We start from the raw sequence: 20,085 nt of genomic DNA, 5'->3' as shown, positions 1-20,085 counted from the left end.
CCAGAGTCTCGCTGTGACAAGGACCTGGATACTCTCAGTGGTTATGCTATGTGCCTTCCCAATTTAACCAGACTTCAGACCTACCGCTTTGCAGAGCACTGGCCGATTCTGTGTGTAGAGATTAAGGTGATCTTTTGTTGAGGGGGAAATGATGTGGGTAAAAGGGGAAAGGTCGGTCCTGGGTTGTAAGTCTGAGAGTAATCTGCCCCAACTACGTTCCCACAGAAACGTGTTCTTTGGGCCCTGTGGCCCCTTCTCAGGTCCAGGCACCCTCGGCTCTTGGAGCCTCCGCTTGCTTCCCTTTCCTTCCAGAGGTGTCACTGCATCCTGATGCTCGGGTTCCTCCCACAGCCTCCCAGAGCCCAGGTTTAGGCTCATTCCTGGGAGCCGATGACAGGAGAGCCTGTCCTCCATGCCGGCGCTGGGACAGTCCCTGGTCGAGGGTTGCCAGAGGGAAGCATTGGGCCCGAACCCCCAGCCCTGTTGTCCTCAGACAGTGCTGACGGCCAGGGTCCTGGCCTTCCTCTGTGCTTCTCTGGGCTGCGCCCTATTGGCGCTTGGCTGCTGCTCACTGTGTTGCAGGAGCCCCGTGTGTGGGTGGCCCTGTACACTGGGGGGCTCTCCTTGTCCTGCTCAGGGGGGATTTCCCTGGAGGCACAAAGGCCACTGTGACCCTCAGGGGTGCCGGAGTCCTGAATGTCTTGCCTGGTGCAGGGCAGCAGGCCGGGGGCCCCCTTGCCTCAGCTCTCTGCCGCCCACGTCGGGAGTGGCCCCGGGGGCCTCAGGAAGCTACCCAACACATCCTGGCCATCACCTGTCTCCTTCCTCCAAACCTCTCAGGCAGTGACTGTGGGTCATGCCTTTGGCCTGAACGCTTGCGTCTTGTGATCCTTGCGTGTGGGTAGATGTTCTGCCTCCCCAGCCACATCCTCAGCACCCGAGGCTGAGCGCTGGTCTTGCTTATTGTGTGTGCCGAGAGGCAGCAGCTGGGGTTCCCTGCCATTCTGGGAGCCTAGCAACTATCAGATGGGCCCCTGTCAGGCCACACGCTAGTGTCAGCGGGAACGATGGTTCTGCTTCTTGGAGCTGTGAGCCCTGGGCACATCTCCACTCCTTAGAATCTTCTAGTCACATTCTTTAGTGGAAGCACAAAGCTGCTCTGGGTTGTGTTTGTGTCAAGCCAGCACAGAGGCACCTCCGATCTCCCCCAGTGAGAGTTCTGGCCGTGGGTGCTGTAGAGGCAGAGATGTTTGTATGATGTGCTGAGGGAAGCGGTGTTCCCACTGGGAGCTGAAAATGAAAACAGCTTCTGGGGACCTGTGCACCTGACACTCGCTGCTCTCCCTTATCTTATAGTTAGTGATGTGTCTATTTAAAGGTACGTGATTTCTTCCTAAGCATTTTTTCCTCTTTATTTGTTTATTTTACAGCCAAAATGTGGGTTTATTCCTTTCTCGAGTGATGTCACACATGAGATGAAGCATAAGGTCTGTCGTTACTGCATGCACCAGCACCTCAAGGTGAGAAGACTGATGTGTGGGCTCTGCTGCTCTGGGTGGGGCACAGGGGTGTCATTGTAGCTTGCTGCAACCTCAAATTCCTGGGCTCAATCTGCCTCAGCCTCCCTAGTAGCTGGGACTACAGGTGGGTGCCACCACGCCTGGCTAACTTTTTAACTTTTTTGTAGAGACGGAGTCTCTCTATTGCCCAGGCTGGTCTCGAACTCTTGGCCTCAAGCAATCCTCCCATCTTGGCCTCCCAGAGTGCTAGGATTACAGGCGTGGGCCACTGTGCCTGGCCCTCCAGAAATTTTTATTACCTCAAAAAAGAAACTCTGTCCCCATTAGCGGTCACTTTCCATTTTCCCCTCCTGCTAGCTCCTGGCAACCAAGAATCTATTTTCTCTCTGTGGATTTCCCTATTCTGGGTATTTCCTATAAATGGAATCATATAATGTGTAGCCTTTGTGATTCTTACAGTTTGCATAATGTTTTGAGGTTCATTCATGTTGTGGCATGTGTCAGCACTTCATTCCTTTTATGGTTGAATAATATTCCGTTGTGTGAAGGTAGCACATTTTGTTTATCCATTCATCTATTGAATAGAATTCCAACGTGTCCACTTTTTGGCTATTGTGAATAGCGCTGCTGTGAACATTGATATACCTATACTTGTTTGAGTCCCTAGTTTCATTTCTCTTGGGTAGATTCCTAGGAGCAGAATTGCTGAGTCTTAAGGTAATCCTACGTTTAACTTTTGGAGGAACCACCAGACTGTTTTGTGCAGCAGCTGGACCATTTTACATTCCTATCAGCAATGTGCAAAGTTTCCAGTTTCTCAGTATCCTCGCCAACATTTCTTATTGTCCATTTTTGTAGTTCCAGGCATCCTAATGGTTGTGGGGTAGTATCTTATTATAGTTCTTTTGCTCATTTTAAAATTGAGTTTTTGTTGTTGGTGAATTATAGGTGTTCTCTATATATTCCAATATATGTTAGAATCAGGAAGTATCATGCTTCCAGCTTTTCTTCTTTTTCAATATTATTTTGGCTGTTTGGGGTCCCTCATATGAACTTGAGGATCAGTTTTTCATTTCTGCAAAAAAAGGCTGTTGGAATTTTGACAGATTATGTGACTCTAGATCACTCGGGTAGTATTGTCATTTTTTTTTTTTGAGACAGAGTCTTACTCTGTTGCCTGGCTAGAGTGAGTGCCGTGGCGTCAGCCTAGCTCACAGCAACCTCAAACTCCTGGGCTTAAGCGATCCTACTGCCTCAGCCTCCCGAGTAGCTGGTACTACAGGCATGTGCCACCATGCCTGGCTAATTTTTTCTATATATATTTTTAGTTGTCCATGTAATTTCTTTCTATTTTTAGTAGAGATTACAGGTGTGAGCCACTGCACCCGGCCTGTCATCTTAACAATATTCATGGACAGGGCCGGGCGTGGTGGCTCACGCCTGTAATCCCAGCACTCTGGGAGGCCGAGGTGGGTGGATCGCTCGAGGTCAGGAGTTTGAGACCAGCCTGAGCAAGAGCGAGACCCCGTCTCTACTAAAAATAGAAAGAAAATTATCTGGCCAACTAAAAAATATATATAGAAAAAAATTAGCCGGGCATGGTGGCGCATGCCTGTAGTCCCAGCTACTCGGGAGACTGAGGCAAGTAGGGTCGTTTAAGCCCAGGAGTTTGAGGTTGCTGTGAGCCAGGCTGATGCCACGGCACTCACTCTAGCCCGGGCAACAAAGGGAGATTCTGTCTCAAAAAAAAAAAAAAAAAAAAAAATATTCATGGACATAGGATACTTTTCCATTTATTTGGTCTTTAATTTCTTTAGCCACACAGTTTTCAGTGCACAAGTCTTTCAGTACTTTGGTTAAGTTTATTTCTAGGTATTTTATTGTTTTGGAATATTATAAATGTCATTGTAAATGGAATTGCTTCCTTAATTTCCTTTTCAGATTGTTCATTGCTGGTGTATAGAAATGACTGATTTTTGTGTGTTGATCTTATACCCTGCAACTTTGCTTGGTTTTTTAAATTCTAGTAGCATTCTTGTGGATTCTTTGGATTTTCTGTATAGAGGATCAGGCCATTTATGAATAGAGAGTTTCACTTTTTCCTTTACAATTTGAGGTCCTTTAGCTTGTCAATTTCTACAAAGAAATCAGTTAAGATTTTGATAAGGATTCCACTGAATCTGTGGATCAATTTGGAAAGTATTGCCACTTTAACAGTATTAATACTTTAGTTGTGAACACAGGATGTCTTTCCATTTATTTAGGTCTTTAATTTTTTTCAATGATGTTTTATAGTTTTCTGTGTATAAGTCTTATACTTTTGTTAAATTTATTCCTAAGTATTTTATTTTTTTGGATGCTATTGTCAATGGAAATTTTTTTATTTCGCTTTCAGATTGTACATTGGTAATACGTAAAATACAACTGATTTTTGAAATATGTATAGTTTTAATTGTGATGAAATACACATGATGTAAAATTTGCCATCTTAACCACTAAGTGTACGGTTCATGGGCGTTAAGTACATTCACATTTTTGTGCAACCATCACCACCATCCATCTTCAGAACTCTTTGTCTTTCAAAACTGAAACCCTTTACCTATTAAACCATGACTGCCCATTTCCTCCTAAAACCCAGCCCCTGGCAACTACCATTCTACTTTCTGTCTCTATGAATGTTACTATTCTAGTTACCTCATGTAAGTGGAATCATGTGACTTTTTGTGACTGGCTTACTTCACTTAGTATAATATCCTCATAGTTCAATCATGTTGTAGCATGTGTCAGAATTTCCTTTTTAAGGCTGAATAATATTTCACTATATACATACCACATTTTGTTTATCCCTTCATCAGTCAGAGGAAACTTGGTTTGCTTCCACCTTTTGGTTATTATGAATAGTGCTGCTCTCCCTGGTCTCAGTTTTTTTGTGTATACACTCAGAAGTGGAATTGCTGATCATTTGGTAATTCTGGGTTTAATTATGAGGAACCATGATACTGTTTTCCATTTTATAGCTGTATCATTTTACATTCCCATCAGCAATGTATGAGGGTTCCAGTTTCCCTACAACTTTGTCAGCACTTGTTATTTCTGGTTTTTTGATAGTAGCCATTTTAATGAGTGTGAGGTGAGAAATACAATTGATTGATGGTTATTGATCTTGTATCCTGTCGCCTTGCTGTACTTGCTCATTTGCTATAATTTTTTTGTGTGTGTGGATTCTTAGAATTGTCTGTATATATGATTAGATCATTTGCAGATAGAAATAGTTTTACTTCTTTCTTTCCTATCTGGATGCCCTTTATTTGTTTTTCTTCCCTAATTGCCCTGGCCAGAACTTGCAGTACAATGTTATATGAAATATTGAGACATCTTTGTCTTGTTCTTGTTCTTGATCTTAGGGAGAAAGCTTTCAGTCTTTCACCATCGAGTTTGTAATGTTTGCTGTGTGTTTTTCATAGATGTTCTTTTGAGTGTTTTTGTTTTTGTTTAATACTGAAAGGATGCTGGATTTTGTGAAATGCTTGTCCCGTATCTATTGAGATGATCCTAGATCATGAGACGCATTCCTCTATTAATATGGCATATTACATTAGTTGAGTTTTATATGTTGGACTACTCTTGCATTTCTGGGTTAAATCCCATTTCATCTATAATCCCTTTAATATGCTGCTGAATTTGGTTTACTAGGGGTTTTTTTTTTTTGAGGATTTTTTAATCATAAGGGATATTGTTACTATTGTAGTAACAGGCTTCACAGAATGAGTTAGCAAGTGTTTCCTTCTCTTCGCTCTTCAATTTTTTGGAAGAGTTTGAGTATTGGTGTTGATTCTTTTTTAAATGTTTGGTAGGATTCACTGGTGAAGCCATCTAGTCCTGGGCTTTTCTTTTAGGTAGATTTTTGCTTATGGATTCAGTCTCTTATTATCAGTCTGTTGTGATTTTCTATTTCTTGAGTCAGTTGTTGGTAGTTGTGTGTTACTAGTAATTTGTCCATTTCATCTAATTTGTTTGCATGCAGTTGTTCATAGCATTCCTTTATAATCTTTTTACTTCTGCGATGTCGGCAGTAACGTCCCTTCTTTTGTTCCTGATGTTAGTGATTTGAGTCCTCTCTTTTTTGTTTGTCTAGACAAAGGATTGTGTCATATTTGTTGATCTTTCAAAGAAACAACTTCTGATTTTGTTCATTTTCTCTGTTTTCTCTCCTACTTAGTATTTCATTTATCTCCACTCTAGTGTTTCCTTCCCTCTGCTTGCTTTAGGTTTAGTTTGTTACCTTTTTCTGGTTTCATAAGGTCGAAAGTTAGGTTATTGATTTGAGAATGTTCATCTTTTTAATATAGGTCTTTACAACTATGAATTTTCCTCTACGTAACTGCTTTCTCTTCATCCCATAAGCTTTGATATGTTGTGTTTTCATTTTTATTTACCTTAATTTATTTTGTGATTTCTCCTTTGACTTCTTCTTTGACCCATTGATGATCTGGAGTGTTTAATTTTCACATATTTTTGAGTTTCTCAAATTGTCCTTTAATACCGATTTCTGATTTCATTCCACTATGTTTAGAGAACATTGATCGCGTGATTTCACTCTTTTTACATTTATTGAGACTTGTTTTGTGATTTAACATAAGGTTTGTCTTTAAGAATTTTCCATGTTTACTTGAGAAGAATGTGTAATCTGCTGTTTTTGGTTGGAGTGTTCTATGGATATGTTAGGGCTAGTTGGTTTATATAGTGTTCTTCTTCCTTGTTGACTTCTTGTGTAGTTCTGTGTATTAATTTAACATATTAACCTAAATGGTCTAGTTCAGATAATACTAACTTAATTTCAGTAAAATATAAAAGTTTTGCTGCCTTCCCCCTCCTTTGTGATGTTATCGTGATACAAATGACATCTTTCCACATCATGTGCTTGTCAGTACAGATTTGTAATTGTTGGCCTTTGCAATTGTCCTTTAAATCAGATAGGAGGGAAAAAAACCCAAAATATATTTGTACCTTCTTTTATGTTTACCTATGTATTAATAGTTACCTTTACTGGTGCTGTTAATTTCTTCTTGTGGATTTGAGTTTCTGTCCAGTATCTTTCAGCCTACAGGACTCCTTTTAGTATTTCTTATAGGGCAGGTTTGCTAAGAACAAATTCTTTTAGTCATTGTTTATCTGGCAATGTCTTACTTCTTCCTTTATTTTCTAAGGATAGTTTGGTTAGATCTAGAATTTTTGGATGATAGTCTTTTTCTTTTAGCACTGGGGATATGTCATACCCCTGCCTTCTGGCTTTATGGTTTCTGATGAGAAATCAGCTGTTAATCTTAGGAGGGTTATTTGTGCCTGATACCAGTCACTTCTCTCTTGCTGCTTTTTAAGATGTCTCTGTCCTTTGACAGTTTATGATGTGTCTAGGTGTGATCTCTTGGGCTTTATCCTAAAATTCACTGATTATCTCTTCTGGCTGCTCAGTCTACTGTTAGGCCCCTCTAGTTACTTTTTCATTTTGGTTATTGTATGTTTCAACTACAGAATTTCTATTTGGTTTCTTTTTCTCTTTGGTTTCTTTTTATACTTTCTATCTGTTTATTAATAGACTCTATTTGTTGAGATATTACTCTGTTTGTTCCTTTTAGTTCTTTGTCCCTGGTTTCCTTTAACTCTAAGCATATTTAACATAGTTGACTTAAGTCTGAATAAGTCCAGTGTCTGGGCCTCCTCAGAGGCATTGTGTTGATTGCTTTTGTCCTTGTGTATGGGCCATACTTTCTTGTTTCGTTTCATGTTTTGTGAAACAGCTTTCTTGTTTCTTTGCATTATATTCTTGAAAATGGATATTTTCAACAATATAACGTGGCCACTCTGGAAAGTAGGTTCTACCGGCTCCTGAGGGTTTGTTATTGTTCCTTTGATAGTTGTTATTGTTTCTTTAGAGACTTTTCTCTGCTAATTTTGTGAAATCTGTATTCTTGGTCATGTACGGCCACTGAAGTCTCTGCTCAGTTGGCTTAGTGGGCAGCTAATACTTTGATAGATATTTTCTTAAACGCTTGGAACCAATAAGTCTCCCAGGCTTTGCCAAGGGGCTCTGTGTGCGCTTGTGGCCCACTCAGCAGTGTGACTGATGCTCTCTCTGCCTTGGCTTCTACTTCCAATGAGCCTCAGATCCGCTCAGAGCTAAGGGCCTTCTAGGTCTTTCCTGAGCCTGTGCATGGCTTTCTAGATTCCCAGAATAAGCTAGAGCTTTTCAAAGCCTCTGTGTACATTTCATTACTCAGCTTTTTGTTTTTAGCTTTAGGTTAGCCTATTGCTCCCACCATTACCCACTGTCTCAGGAAGCCATGAAGTTAAACAACTACCTCTAAATATTTTTGACAAATGCCCCTTGGAAAAAGGCCTCCTGCACTGGGTGAGCTCTGAGTCAGGTCAGTGAAGCGTACCTGGCAAACGGGGATCTTCCTGGGAACCGAGAGACAGGTCGAATGACGGCAGTCCTCTGAGAATGAGGCTTTGGAGACGCTCTTGCCCTGCTCTGCGTGCTCTGTGGCAGCCAGGCTGCCAGTTTGCACGTGACTGCAGCTGCTGGTTTTCAGAGTTCCCTTGGAGCTAGAGGTGGGGGTGGGAATAGGGGATTTAAAGTGCCAAAAAGCTCACTCTTACTACAGTAAGTGCTTCCTGGATTGTTGGAAATCTTTGGTCAATTTTCTCAGAAAACTGGCAAAAATGGTCAGAATCAAAAATTCTGGTGAACTCTGGAAATTGACCAACAGCACCTTCTTTTCTTTGTGGAGTTACAACTTTCTAGGCTCTTGGGAAAAGAAAGTGTGTGAGCCGTTCCCTTTCACTGTCAACATATATGACAGATATTTAAGAAATATTTTTTGCTGTGAAGCAGTAGCTGCTCATGTAACCGGTAGAACACGACATTGTCTGAATTAGGTCACCTGCCTTCCCAGCTAGGTCATATTTTCAGTTTGTACATCTTTCTATCTAGACTTCTTCCTGTGACAACAAAAACATGCATATGATTTGGGTAAAAATGACATGGAGATGCCTTTCTCTCCAATGTTCTGATGTTTGCTTGCCTGTGTGTGCACGGACATACTCTTATAAGGCAAAAATGGGATTATGCTATATGTACTTTGTCTGCTAATTGCTTTTTTTCACTTAAATAACCCTTGAGCATTGTTTGTTGTATATCCTTTAAGGCCTTTTCAGTGCATATTTGGATGTGTGCACGTATGTTTGCACACATACTTTTTTTGTTAAGCAAAAGTGACATCATACTACATGCATTGTTTTGCCATTTGTTTTTTTCCTTGAATAAATCTTGGTGGTTCTTAGTTCTGCCCCTTTCTGGTAGTGGCTCTATATCATGTATTCATTCCTTCACTCCAGGCTGCTTGCGGTGCTGGCCCCACTGAGTGGATGGGCTGAGATTGAGTGACCCTCCGTGGTGACTGTCTCTCTTGGCTCCGGGGTGTTGCTGTTATCATCACGACTGCAGTGGACATCTTGTCTCTGTACTTGTTTGTATTGTGCTAGTTTTTCTAGATTCCTTGTAGATTTGCCAAGTTGGGGGCGTGTACATTTTAAATTTTGATGTGTACCAGCAAGTTGCCTTTCAAAAGGTTATGCCAGTTTATCTTCCCACTGGCAACATGAAATTATTTGTTAACCACATCCTCCCCGTTACTGGATACTATAACTCTAAAGATATGTTAATCTCATTACCAGAATCTAGCCGTGTAATGTTAAGGTGACTGCTGCTTTCTTCCTTGCTTGTGTGAAGGGCTGGGTCTCAGAGCCGGGCGAGGTTTCCTGGAGTGCCGGTCTGGTGGCCCCTCCCCTACTTAGTGACGAGCATCTGCAACGTGGTGGCGCCTTTTCCAGGGCAGGGCTGCAGCCCGTCTTAACCGTCTTCCATCACTTACGCCGTCCTGCGTGTCCTTGTCGGCACAGTGCAGTCCCAACAGCCAGTCATCTGATGCCCTCCTGTTGGTGTTTTCACAGGTAGCAACTGGGAAGTGGAAGCAGATAAGTAAATACTGTCCCCTCGATCTCTACTCAGGGTAAGGGAACACTTCTCCTTTGCCCCCTTTTGTCGCATTCCCTGGAGGTGGGGGTGGTGTCCTGCGGGAGGTGTCCTGTGAGGTGGGGTGGGGGAGCTGTTTGTGAGGTAGGGCTGGGGTGGGGAGTGCCTCTTCAGGGTCCCCTTTGTCATGAGCGCCTGAATTCCCCAGGGCTTTGAGTTCACGGCTTGATGTGGTGGCTCACTTACCGGTTTTCCCCCATCCAAATTGTGACCAGATTTAAAAACCCTCGACTCCCATCCATGTGGACCCTCACAGTTTATTGCTTAAGCCTTTGCTCACTTGCTACTCTGCAGGTATTGAAAAGTGTGTGGCTCTGGTGGCTGCTTCTGCCAGGGCAAGGCCTGCCCAGCCATAGGGCTCTTGGGTCGCTGCTGCCCCCCTGGCGTGCGCCTGGCTCTCTGTGGCCTGGCAGCTTTGCAGTGCGCCCTGTGCGCTGCTGGCCTGGGCAGCCCAGGGCTCAGTCCCTGGCTCAGAGCCTTCATGGTCAGGAAGGCTGGTGGGGCTCCCGCCTCCCGCTACCCCTGCCTCAGCCACGGTCCCTCATGTCTCCCTGGGGCCCAGGGTTCAGGACCACCCCCTCCTCCTGCCTCCGGTGGGCATGTGCCTGGCTTTGGAGCCATGTCTGTGACCCACTGGGGCGGGCGGCAGCCGTGAGGGGCTGTAGTTGAGGGAGATGTCACTGGACCTAGGCAGGCTCTGGGTTTCCCAATTCAGCCCCGGGAGCACTGGCATGTTCTCTGAGCCACAAGCAGGTGTGTGTGCAGGGACAGGTCAATTCCAGCTGCTTTTAAATCTTGTCAACCCTTTCCCCTTCTAGAAACAAACAGAGAATGCACTTTGCCTTGAAGAGTTTGCTGCAGGAGGCACAGAACAACTTAAAGATATTTAAGGTAAGCTGCTTCCATGTTATGGTGGTTTTGGGGTAGAGCTGTAGGTGAACCCGTGGCACTCTGTCTCTGATGACAGGATTTGGGGGACCACAAAGATGAGGGCGAGAGGCTGGGCTGCGTTAGGCACAGCATGTCTGACATCCCCTTTGGGGGTCCTCATGCCTCCATTGTGCACACAGTTGTCCACACACCCCTATCGGCTTGCACCTTCCAGCCCCAGACCTTTGCCTGTCTTTTTTCTGAGACCGTCCATAAGCACAACATCTGTGTGACCCCAGGTTGTCTGTACCCCTGGGGTACACCACGTCAAAGCCTTGGCCACTGCTGGATTGGCCTCAGTCTCCCCCGATGTGTAGATAGGTGACCCTTGGACAAGGATGGCTCAGGTCAGCTGTTGTCCTGACCTGGGGGTCACTGAGGCCCCGGGGCTGCCTGGCCTGCTGCTGGGAGTGGGGCCAAAGGGGGTGGGAGGAGAAGGTGGAGCTGGGTAGGTTTGGGGCATCAGCAGAGGAGAGGCTGTGGAAAGAAGGGGACAAGGTTGGGGGCAGGGCTGGCCTGGGTGGCAGTTGGGGGATGTGCCTTTTGCCTGTGTTGGAGATGTGTTCCCTTGGGTCCCCCTTGTCATTGTCCCAGTCCTGGTCCTAGCCTCATGAACCATCACACATAAGTGGCAGCTGGGGACAGGATCCCGGGCTTCCTGCAGGAGCTGGGCCACTGGCAGCCCTCACAGGCGTTGGATCCGAGTACGGAGGCAGAGTCACTGGGCACCGGCCTCTTGGCTCCCGGTGCCGTGGTCTGGAGGAGGGAAGTGATGGGTTGAAGCCCTGTCCTCCCTTGCTGCTCCGTGTGGCCCGTGCCCTGCTGCCCACCAGACACCCCTCGCAGTGTGCGGGATGGGCCTGTTCTTGACCCACCTGCCTGGATCTGGCTCAGAAATCCTGCTGGTGGCCAGAGGGAGTGACTTTGTTCCCTGTCCGCCTCCACCTTCCCAAATCTAGGAAAGGAAGACAAATTTCAAGGGCAGTTTTTAATGTTTAACTTTTTTTAAGGACTTAAGAAATAGATTCTCGTTCATAGAGGGATTTATTTGAAGCTTGTGGTGAGGCTGGCATTTTGTCCCAAGTGGACCCTTTTCTGACCTTGTCAGACCCACACCTAAGGTCTCCAGGGCCCAGGACCCCGGCTGCCTGCCGCTTCTGTTAAAGTCAGCATGGAAAAATCCTGAGATTAATGAATACTTTCAAAAGAAATGGATTAAGAGAAGTGACACGGAACGGCTTTTTAAGATAACAGGACAGCACCACGACTGTTATCCATCCTGCATTCCCGTCAGCTTTCCTGAGCAGCCCGGCCGCCAACCTTGTCCAACTTAGTGCTCAAACCCAGCAAGGCAGAAAACTCCCAAAGCTCTGCAGTTCCAGGTGTGGAGAAGGTGCCTGGGTTGTGGTCAGTGACCTCACACTGGGCACTTGTGCTGAGAGGCTTTGGGGGCTTGCAGGGTGTTTGGCTCGGAGCTGCTGCTCTGCTGCCCGAGTTCATGGATTCCACATGAGGTCCTTGAGTGGCTGTATTTGTACATGTCAGATGCCACCCACCTGCCTCAGACCTCGGCCTGTGCCCCCAGCACACCTCCTGCCTGCCTCCCATGCTGGCACACCTCCCAGTCCCTGCCAGAGTGGCCAGCAGTGGTCTCAGTTGTGTCCCCATCACACTGAGGGTTCAGACAGTGCCCAGAACAGGAGACTCCCAGGGAAGGTGCTGCAGGACCCAGTGAGGGAGGAGAGCCCGTCCACACCGCCTGAGAGCTGGGATTGTCCCCATCTGTGGCAGCTAATTAATGCAAAACTTAGCTTGAAACAACCACTTGTCTCCTCACGGTTTCTGGGGCTGGGAGGTGAGGAGCAGCTCAGCTCGTTCTTGCCTGGTGTCTCAGGAGGCTGGGGCTCACCTGAAGTCTTGCCTGGGGCCAGCAGTCTCAGTGCCCAGCCTTGTGGGACTCCATAGTGTTGCCCGGTGTGGCCTCTGTGATCCTAGGAGAGCTATCAAGACGGAGGCCATGGGATCTTTTATAACTGATCTTGCAGGTGGTGTGCCATTGCTTCTACCCGTATTCTGTTGTTCACACTGATCAAACCCAGCGTGGAGAGGTCTCCAGCGTGTGTGAGGAGGATGCAGGGGCTATGGGGGGCTGTCCTGGAGGTGCCGATCACGCCATCTTAGGGATGAAGGAACGAGGTTCAGACAGGTTCACCACTCTCCTGGAGTCGGCTGCTACTCCAGGGCCTTTTACCCAGACACCACACGGACCCCCATAAAAGTTGGCGTCGGGCCCACTGGCTATGACAGCAGATGTTCCTACATCCACCCTGGGAAAATCTGAATCTGAACATTAGTGCCGTAAAGAGTTTCTTTGCTGGGCATGATTTAAGAAGGCAGGATGTTCTGAAACATGAAGTTTCCACACTGGTGACACCAGCAGCTTCTCCCACCGCAGGCCCTGGCTCAGGCTGCACCACCCAGCACCGGGGTCGCCCTGTGGCCTGGCCCTGAGCCCAGGTCATGCTCTTCCGCGGTGCTGGTGTTGACTGCAGACCACCGCCCTCACAGTTGCCTGCTCCTGGCCAGAGCTGACTCCCTTGGCTTTGCAGTAGCTGGGCTGGTGTCTTTGGGAGTTTGTTGTTTTGTGCTGAGAGCATTTACCCATGGCTGGATTCCAAATGCGCCGTGGCTCACCGAGGGTGCTTGTCCAGCAAAAATCTCTTCAGAGATTTTTTTGTTTGTTTTGTTTCTTTTTTTTTTTTTCCTTTTTTTGAGATAGGGTCTCACTCTGTCACTTGGGCTAGAGTGCGGTAGTGTCATCATAGCTCACTGCAACCTCAACCTCCTGGGTTCAAGCCATCCTCCTGCCTCAGCCTCTGAGTAGCTGGGACTACAGACACGCATGCCACCATGCCTGGCTAATTTTTGTATTTTTTTGTAGAGACGGGTCTTGCATGTTGCCCAGCCAGGCTGGTCTTGAACTCTTGGCTTCAAGCGATCTTTCCACCTTGGCCTCCCAAAGTGCTAGGATTATAGGTGTGAGCCAGCGCACCCAGCCTGGTCTTCAGTTTTTGAAAACTTTTCCTCATTTTCATTCTCAATAGGCTATGCCTCTTGGTTGATGTCACAGCACGTGAAGGTGGGTTTCCCTGGAGGAGCTAGAGTGTGTGCTGACCCCCGGTGGGGCACTCTACACAGTGGGGCTCTTTGCTCACACCCTGCGCACGCACTCTGCGCGTGGTGGGCACTAAGGTGTTGTCCTACACATTTGTTAGATTGATGTTTCCCTCTCTCACTTCCCCACGTAAAGAACGGTGAGCTGATTTACGGCTGCAAAGATGCCCGGAGCCCCGTGGCTGACTGGAGTGAGCTCGCGCACCACCTGAAGCCGTTCTTCTTCCCTTCCAATGGCCTGGCCAGCGGGCCCCACTGCACAAGGGCCGTGATCCGGGAGCTGGTGCACGTCATCACGCGGGTACTGCTTAGCAGCTCGGACAAAGGCCGGGCGGGCTCCCTGAGACTGGGGCCGGGGCCCCGAGGCCCACGTGTCTGCGAAGCCAGCCCTTTCAGCAGGAGCCTGCACTGCCAAGGTAGGGCCCGGCCTTCCGTGGGGCCTCAGGACTGTCCAGTCCCCGTGGGTGGCCAGGTAGAGTCGGCAAAGTGACCTGGCCTCATGGTGTGTCCGTGGGCGCCACCTGGGCTTCCCAGCGTGGGCTTTGCTGCCTCTCACACCTGGGTGGAGGCTCCCTCTCCCGCCTGTTATCTGGGTTCACAAGTTGCAGGGCACACTTGGGCTTTAGGGTTTTCCCAGCAGTATTGTTCATCTGTCTGTGCGTTCTCTCAGCTGCTTGCAGAATGCTTTCAACTGTGTTTGATCCTCATTGCAACCCTGGGAGCAGGTTTTCCTCAGCCTGTTTCTTCAACAAGGAGAACTGAGGCATGAAGTCCTTTGCGGGGAGGCCTGACCGCCAAGGGTTGTCTTCACTAGCCTGACATGGGGGTGAAGACACAGGCCCCTAGGGCCACAGACAGGCAAGAGCTGAGCCAGACCCGGCTGCTGCTGCGTGTCCCGCTGTCTCAGGAGCTGAGGCCGCTCGAGACTCTGGGTGGGAACCTAAGCGCAGTTTGAAGACAGGCGCCCCTCGTACGGGCGACCGGAAGCTCACCTGTGCCCTGGGCCCTGCCTTTCTCTCTGCCCCCCATGCCAATGTTTTCTTACCACAGGTGCATTCTGTGGGATTTTTTTGTTGTTACAAAAGTGATTCCTGATCATTTCAGAAAATTTTGGTAAAATTATGACCGCAATCTGGGCGATGTAACTGCTTTGCGGGGCCGGCCACCGAGGCCGTCCGGGGCACTGAGCAAGCAGCACAGCACCTGCGCATCCCAGGCCTTCCCCGACGCACACCCGGGAACCAGCACAACCCGCGGTGGTTTTAATTTTGAAAACAATAAGCTCATACTCCACATTATTTGTAACTGGATTTTTAAACTTAATTAGCATAAATATGTATCTATATCAGCAAATATATTTATTCAACTTTTATTGACCATGTGTCCATACTCTACCACGTGGACATCCTGTAACTTTAGCACACCCCCTCCAGTTGGGCCTGTGAGCTTTTATTGCTGTTTCCCTCCGTGTCCGGCGTGGCTGGGACTGTCCTGCCGGCGTGGAGCTGGCGAGCACACGCTGGTGCCTGAGTGTAGGGCCCTGGCGGGATCTGCAGGAGGCCATGGTGGTTCCCCTGTGTGGACTTGCTCCTATAGTTTGGTCTTCTCGGGAGATGGTTGCTCCCTTTAGAGGTAGGAGATGGTTTGGGGTTTGGTGTCTCCCAAGCTCACTTGGCATCGTGTCTACAGCAGGTGTCAGAGAACTGTGAATTTTGAGTGGAGTTTTGTTTCTGCCTCTGTCCATATAGTAACAGGTCCTTGTTGGTGGCTTTGATTACTGCCCGCTGTGTGTGGCCAGCCCAGGCCTCACCTGCATCTCAGCGTGGGCTCGTGGCTCTGGACTCTGCAGACAGGGTCCCAAGGTTGTCCTCCCTTAGTGATCTTAGAGATTTGGGAATGTCAGCATGATATTTTGAAATTCTGTGCCTTGTCTTACTTAGAATAAAGATTTACTTTCTAAACTTAAACCATAAAGTGACTTCTGTGACTGTGGTGGAATTTAAAGGACGTTCTGAGGAGAGTTGTTTGGAGAGGCAAGGCACAGAGGCAGACGCTGAGGTTTCTTGCCCTTCCTTTGTGCACGGCCTGGTGCGTCCAGCATGGTCCAAGCTAGTGCCAGCCCCAGCAGCTCTGTGACGGGCTCGTCATCTGCCCTTAGTGCCAGGCCAGGGTCTAGTCCTTGCCTGTGGTGACGCCCGTGTGGCTGAGCCCAGGATGAGCCCTGTGGTCTGCGCCGGCCTATGTCTGCCCCCCACATTCTTTGGTCTTTGATAATCAACCTGCTCTCGTTTTCCCCTGATGTTCTTGGTAGGAAAAAACACCCCAGAGCGCTCGGGGTTACCGAAGGGCTGTCTTCTGTACAAAACCCTCCAGGTGCAGATGTTGGACCTGCTGGACATCGAAGGCCTCTACCCTCTGTACAACCGGGTTGAGCGGTACCTGCAAGAGTTTCCCGAGGAGAGGTGAGGCCAGGCAGTCCCCACCCTGGGCAGCCCTGAAGGGAGACCATGGGGGTGAACAGGGTCAGAACAAAACACCCAGGACTTGGGTTCCCAGGAGGGCGACACAGGCCAGCCACACCCTGCCCCCAGGGGCCACGGCTTGGGAATTCAGTGCCTTGTAAGGCAGGACCAGGGTCCCTGTGAGGTTAGTGGTCATTTACTGGTTTCTAGAAAAGAAAGCACACCTGGCAATTCCAAAATCCTGAGTCAGGGCTGAGCCTGTAGAGGGCAGTGTTGCTCCACCAGCTGGGCAGCTGCTCGAGCTTCTGCGTCAGCCGAGCCCCAGACCCTGGGCTTGTGCTGGAGGTCACCGGGGTCCATGCCTGCAGTGTCTGGTGGGGCCTGGATCCTGTCCTTTCTCACTAGCCTGCACTTGCATCTCTGACCCAGGAAGCCACTTGTCAGGAACAGAAGAGGTCTCAGCTTCAGAGCTCCCTATTCTGGTCTTGCAAGGTTCTATTTAAGACCTTGGTGTTTCAGAACCAAGTTTAACATGAGGAAGAGATGGATCTGTTAGGTGCCTTTTAAAACAAAGTGTGTGATTGTTAAATGGTGCTACAGGATGGTAGAATGTGTAAACACTTTAAGAAACAATCTCCAGGTGACTTTATCATCCTGTTTTTATTGTGTTTTCTTCTTCAGAAAAACGCTGCAAATAGACGGGCCTTATGATGAAGCATTTTACCAGAAGCTGCTTGATTTTTCCACTGAGGATGACGGGACCGTGGCCTTTGCGTTAACGAAGGTGGGCAGACCCATCTGGAAACGTGCAGTGTGCTCCTTAGGCTCTTAGCACTAACTTGGGGTTTTTCCACTACTTACCCCAGAGGGTTAAAGCACAAAAATTGAGGCTCTAAAAAAGGGTAGCTGATGTTTCCCCCAGATGGTCCAGGGCAGGGGATGGTACGTTTAGCTTTTAAGGAGGGTTTCCCTCGGCTCAGTTCTGCCCCTGCCCACCCTGTCCTGAGGAGGGTGTATTCCCTGGTGGGGCCAGGCCCCAGGGGCGGCCCATCTTCATTTCTTCTCAACAGCCTGGAACAGGCTCCATGGCAACCGTCCCTTTCCTCAAGGTCCTCGCTAGGGGGCCTGGTTCCCACCTGTGCCCTCTTCCTCAGAACGCTGCCAAGGAGCAGCTGGGAGAGTCTCCTAGGGAAGAGGCCAGGTCCTGTACTTTCTGGTGCTGTGAAATTCAGGCTCTGTGAATGTGGATAGGAAAAACATTACATCTTTATTTTCGCTAACCTCTACCTGAAATTTAGCATTTCCTTCCACTGTGAATGTGGCAGGACCCAGGACTCTGCCACTAAGAGAAATCAGACCTCTTATCACTCACACTGTAGTTGCAGACTCCTCCGGATGTCATTAGATTCATCACTGCCTGAGATGTGATGTATTACTATGGAATACATTTGTCTTTAAAAATATTTTGGTATTTTACATTGTCACACTCTATATTTTATGCACTTAAAAATGTTGCTCTGAAAGGGGTCCACAGGCATTACTAGGCTGCCAAAGGTTTTACGAGACACCGAAACAGTGAAGAAACTCCATTCTTGAGGGAGTGAGGCTACATTCCTTGTGCGCACGTGCTCAGCTGTGCTGGAACCGGGCCTCACCTGTCCTGTCCACATGTCTGTGGTTCCCGCTTGGGAAAGACCCTTCAGTGCTTCTCTGGCCGAGGCTGCAGCTGTCGATTTTTGAGGAGGACTGAGGGTGTCTTATAGAGCCTAAAGTGAGCCCCTGAAGCCAAGGGCCGTGGCGGAGTTAGTGAAGGCTAAGAGCAGAGCTGTCCTCCGTGGGAAAGGTTCCAGGAGGACCCTCTGGGTCAGGATAAAGCGACGGAGTCTGCCATGTGCTGTCCCAACCTGAGTACATTGATTTAGGAATAAACAGCAGCACTGGTTTTTTTATTTTCAAGAGAAAAAACAGGACTTTATTTCCTTTTTTATACATTTCTATATTTTCAGTTTCCTACTAAATAAGCATGGATTACTTTTTAATTTTATTTTAGTCTTTAAATGGCATATGTAAACACAATCTTGTTGTAAACGGCTAGAGCAGGCATCACGCACCGATCAGAATGGCTCAGATAAAGACAGTGGGACAACGTGAAATGCTGGTGCAGAGAAGGGGGTCTCTCGTCCGTTGCTGATGGGGATGGAGATGGCACAGCCACCCTGGGAAGCACCTTGCCATGTTCTTATAAACTAAACGCGCAGCCACCATGCCATGTAGTACTCGCGCTCCGGGGCATTTATCCGAGAGACATGAAGACTTAACACTCACCCAAAAACCTGTACAGGAATGTTCACGGCAGCTTTATGTGTAACAGCCAAAGCTGGGAACACCCGCACCTTTCTGCGGGTGACCTGTGAGAGGTGAGGCAGACTGTGGTGCGTCCACACCACAGAGTCTGCTCGGCAGCAAAGAGGAGCGCACTGCCGAGACACACAGCAGCCGGGGTGGGTCGCCAGGGGACTTTGCTGAGGGACAAAAGCCAATCCCCAAAGGTTACACACTGTTATGATTCTGTTTATATAAAATTCTTGAAATGATGAAGATGAGTGGTTGGTGTGTCTTGCGGGGAGGAGAGAGGCAGGTAAGTGTGGTTATAAAAGGTCAAACTGAGGGACCCCTGCGGTGGTTGAACTGTGGTGATGGTTGCATGGACCTACATGTAATCACACACACACACACACACACACACACACACTAGTGTGTGTAAAACCTGGGCAATTGGAATTAAGGGCATGGATTGTATCAATGGCACCCACCTTGCTGTGATATTGTAGTGTAGTTTTGCAAGGTGTTACCATTGGGGGTAACTAGGTGGCTGACATGTGGCTTGAGGTCTTTCCGTGTTGGAATAGAAGGGTCTGCTCTTTCTGTCTTTTAGGAAGTCAGGTTCTGCTAATTGCATGTGAAGAGGGTGGTTGTGAAGCTGAAGCTGGGGAGTGGGTTGAGAACACGCCTGCACAAAAGTTCTTTCATGCATGTTGTTTATCTGGTTGAACCTTGTAGCTGTGAAGAGAGGAGGGAATACTGTCTTCGTTTTAGTGCTCAGGAGACTGAGCCCACAACCACTCTTGCATTTGTCTGTTGTGTGGTGTCCGTAGCAGGGGTTAGCAGACTTTCTGTAAAGGGCCAGAGAGTAAGGCATTGTGGGCCGTCTGGTCCCTGTTGCAGCTACTCACCTCTGCCTTTGTAGCTCAAAAGCAGCCACAGACAAAACGGAACAAGCAGGGCTGTGTCCCAGGAGAGCTTTGTGTACAAAAACAAGTGGTGGTGGGCTGGACTTGGTCCCTGGCCCGTAGTTTGCTGACCTCTGTGCACTTTTGCTTGGTATTTTTTTTATTCCATTCTTTGCTCTACTGGTTTGGAAGTTGTACCTTCTGTTTCTCCCCCTTCAGTGGTTTCTTGTCCAATTTGACCCTGCATATTTAAAGTCTAAAGTTAATCAGTTATTAAATACCCCAAGCCCCATACAGTGTAAGAACTTGGGACACTTAATTCCAGTTGCCCCTCCCAGCTTATGTGCAGTTATTGTCTGGCATCCTGTCGGTATTATTATTTTTTCAAAGTCCCAATTTAGAGTATTATTTTATAAAGATGTTTGTCTAGATTTATCGATGAGTTCACACATATCATTGCCTAACGCTGTTGCACCTCAGATCTTTCTCCTTTATCTTTTTTTCTATAATAGCCTTATTGAGATATAATTTGCACACCATACAATTTACCTGTTTAAAGTGTACAATGCAATGGTTTTTCCTGTATTCACAGATATGTGCAAACATCACCACAGTTAATTTTAGAAGGTTTCCATCACTTCAATAAAAACCCCACACCCTTTGCTATCATCCCA

The 20,085-nt window shown here is 47.6% G+C and overlaps 1 protein-coding gene across 2 annotated transcripts in view; it reads left to right on the top strand.

Annotated features, from left to right (window-relative positions):
- IPPK (inositol-pentakisphosphate 2-kinase) overlaps nt 1-20,085 on the top strand; it is a 50,048-nt gene that overhangs the window by 17,548 nt on the left and 12,415 nt on the right. For both annotated transcript variants that reach the window (XM_045563156.1, XM_045563157.1), the window contains exons 5-11: nt 5-126; nt 1,431-1,520; nt 9,534-9,592; nt 10,434-10,506; nt 13,856-14,135; nt 16,031-16,181; nt 16,863-16,965. In XM_045563156.1, coding sequence (XP_045419112.1) covers nt 5-126; nt 1,431-1,520; nt 9,534-9,592; nt 10,434-10,506; nt 13,856-14,135; nt 16,031-16,181; nt 16,863-16,965 — 878 coding nt within the window. The remainder of the gene's footprint in view (nt 1-4; nt 127-1,430; nt 1,521-9,533; nt 9,593-10,433; nt 10,507-13,855; nt 14,136-16,030; nt 16,182-16,862; nt 16,966-20,085) is intronic.

The sequence above is a fragment of the Lemur catta genome, chromosome 10 (assembly GCF_020740605.2).
Source record: "Lemur catta isolate mLemCat1 chromosome 10, mLemCat1.pri, whole genome shotgun sequence".
Taxonomy (NCBI): Eukaryota; Metazoa; Chordata; class Mammalia; order Primates; family Lemuridae; genus Lemur; species Lemur catta.
The sequence above is the reverse complement of the archived record's forward strand: the minus strand, read 5'-3'. Positions and strand labels throughout refer to the sequence as shown.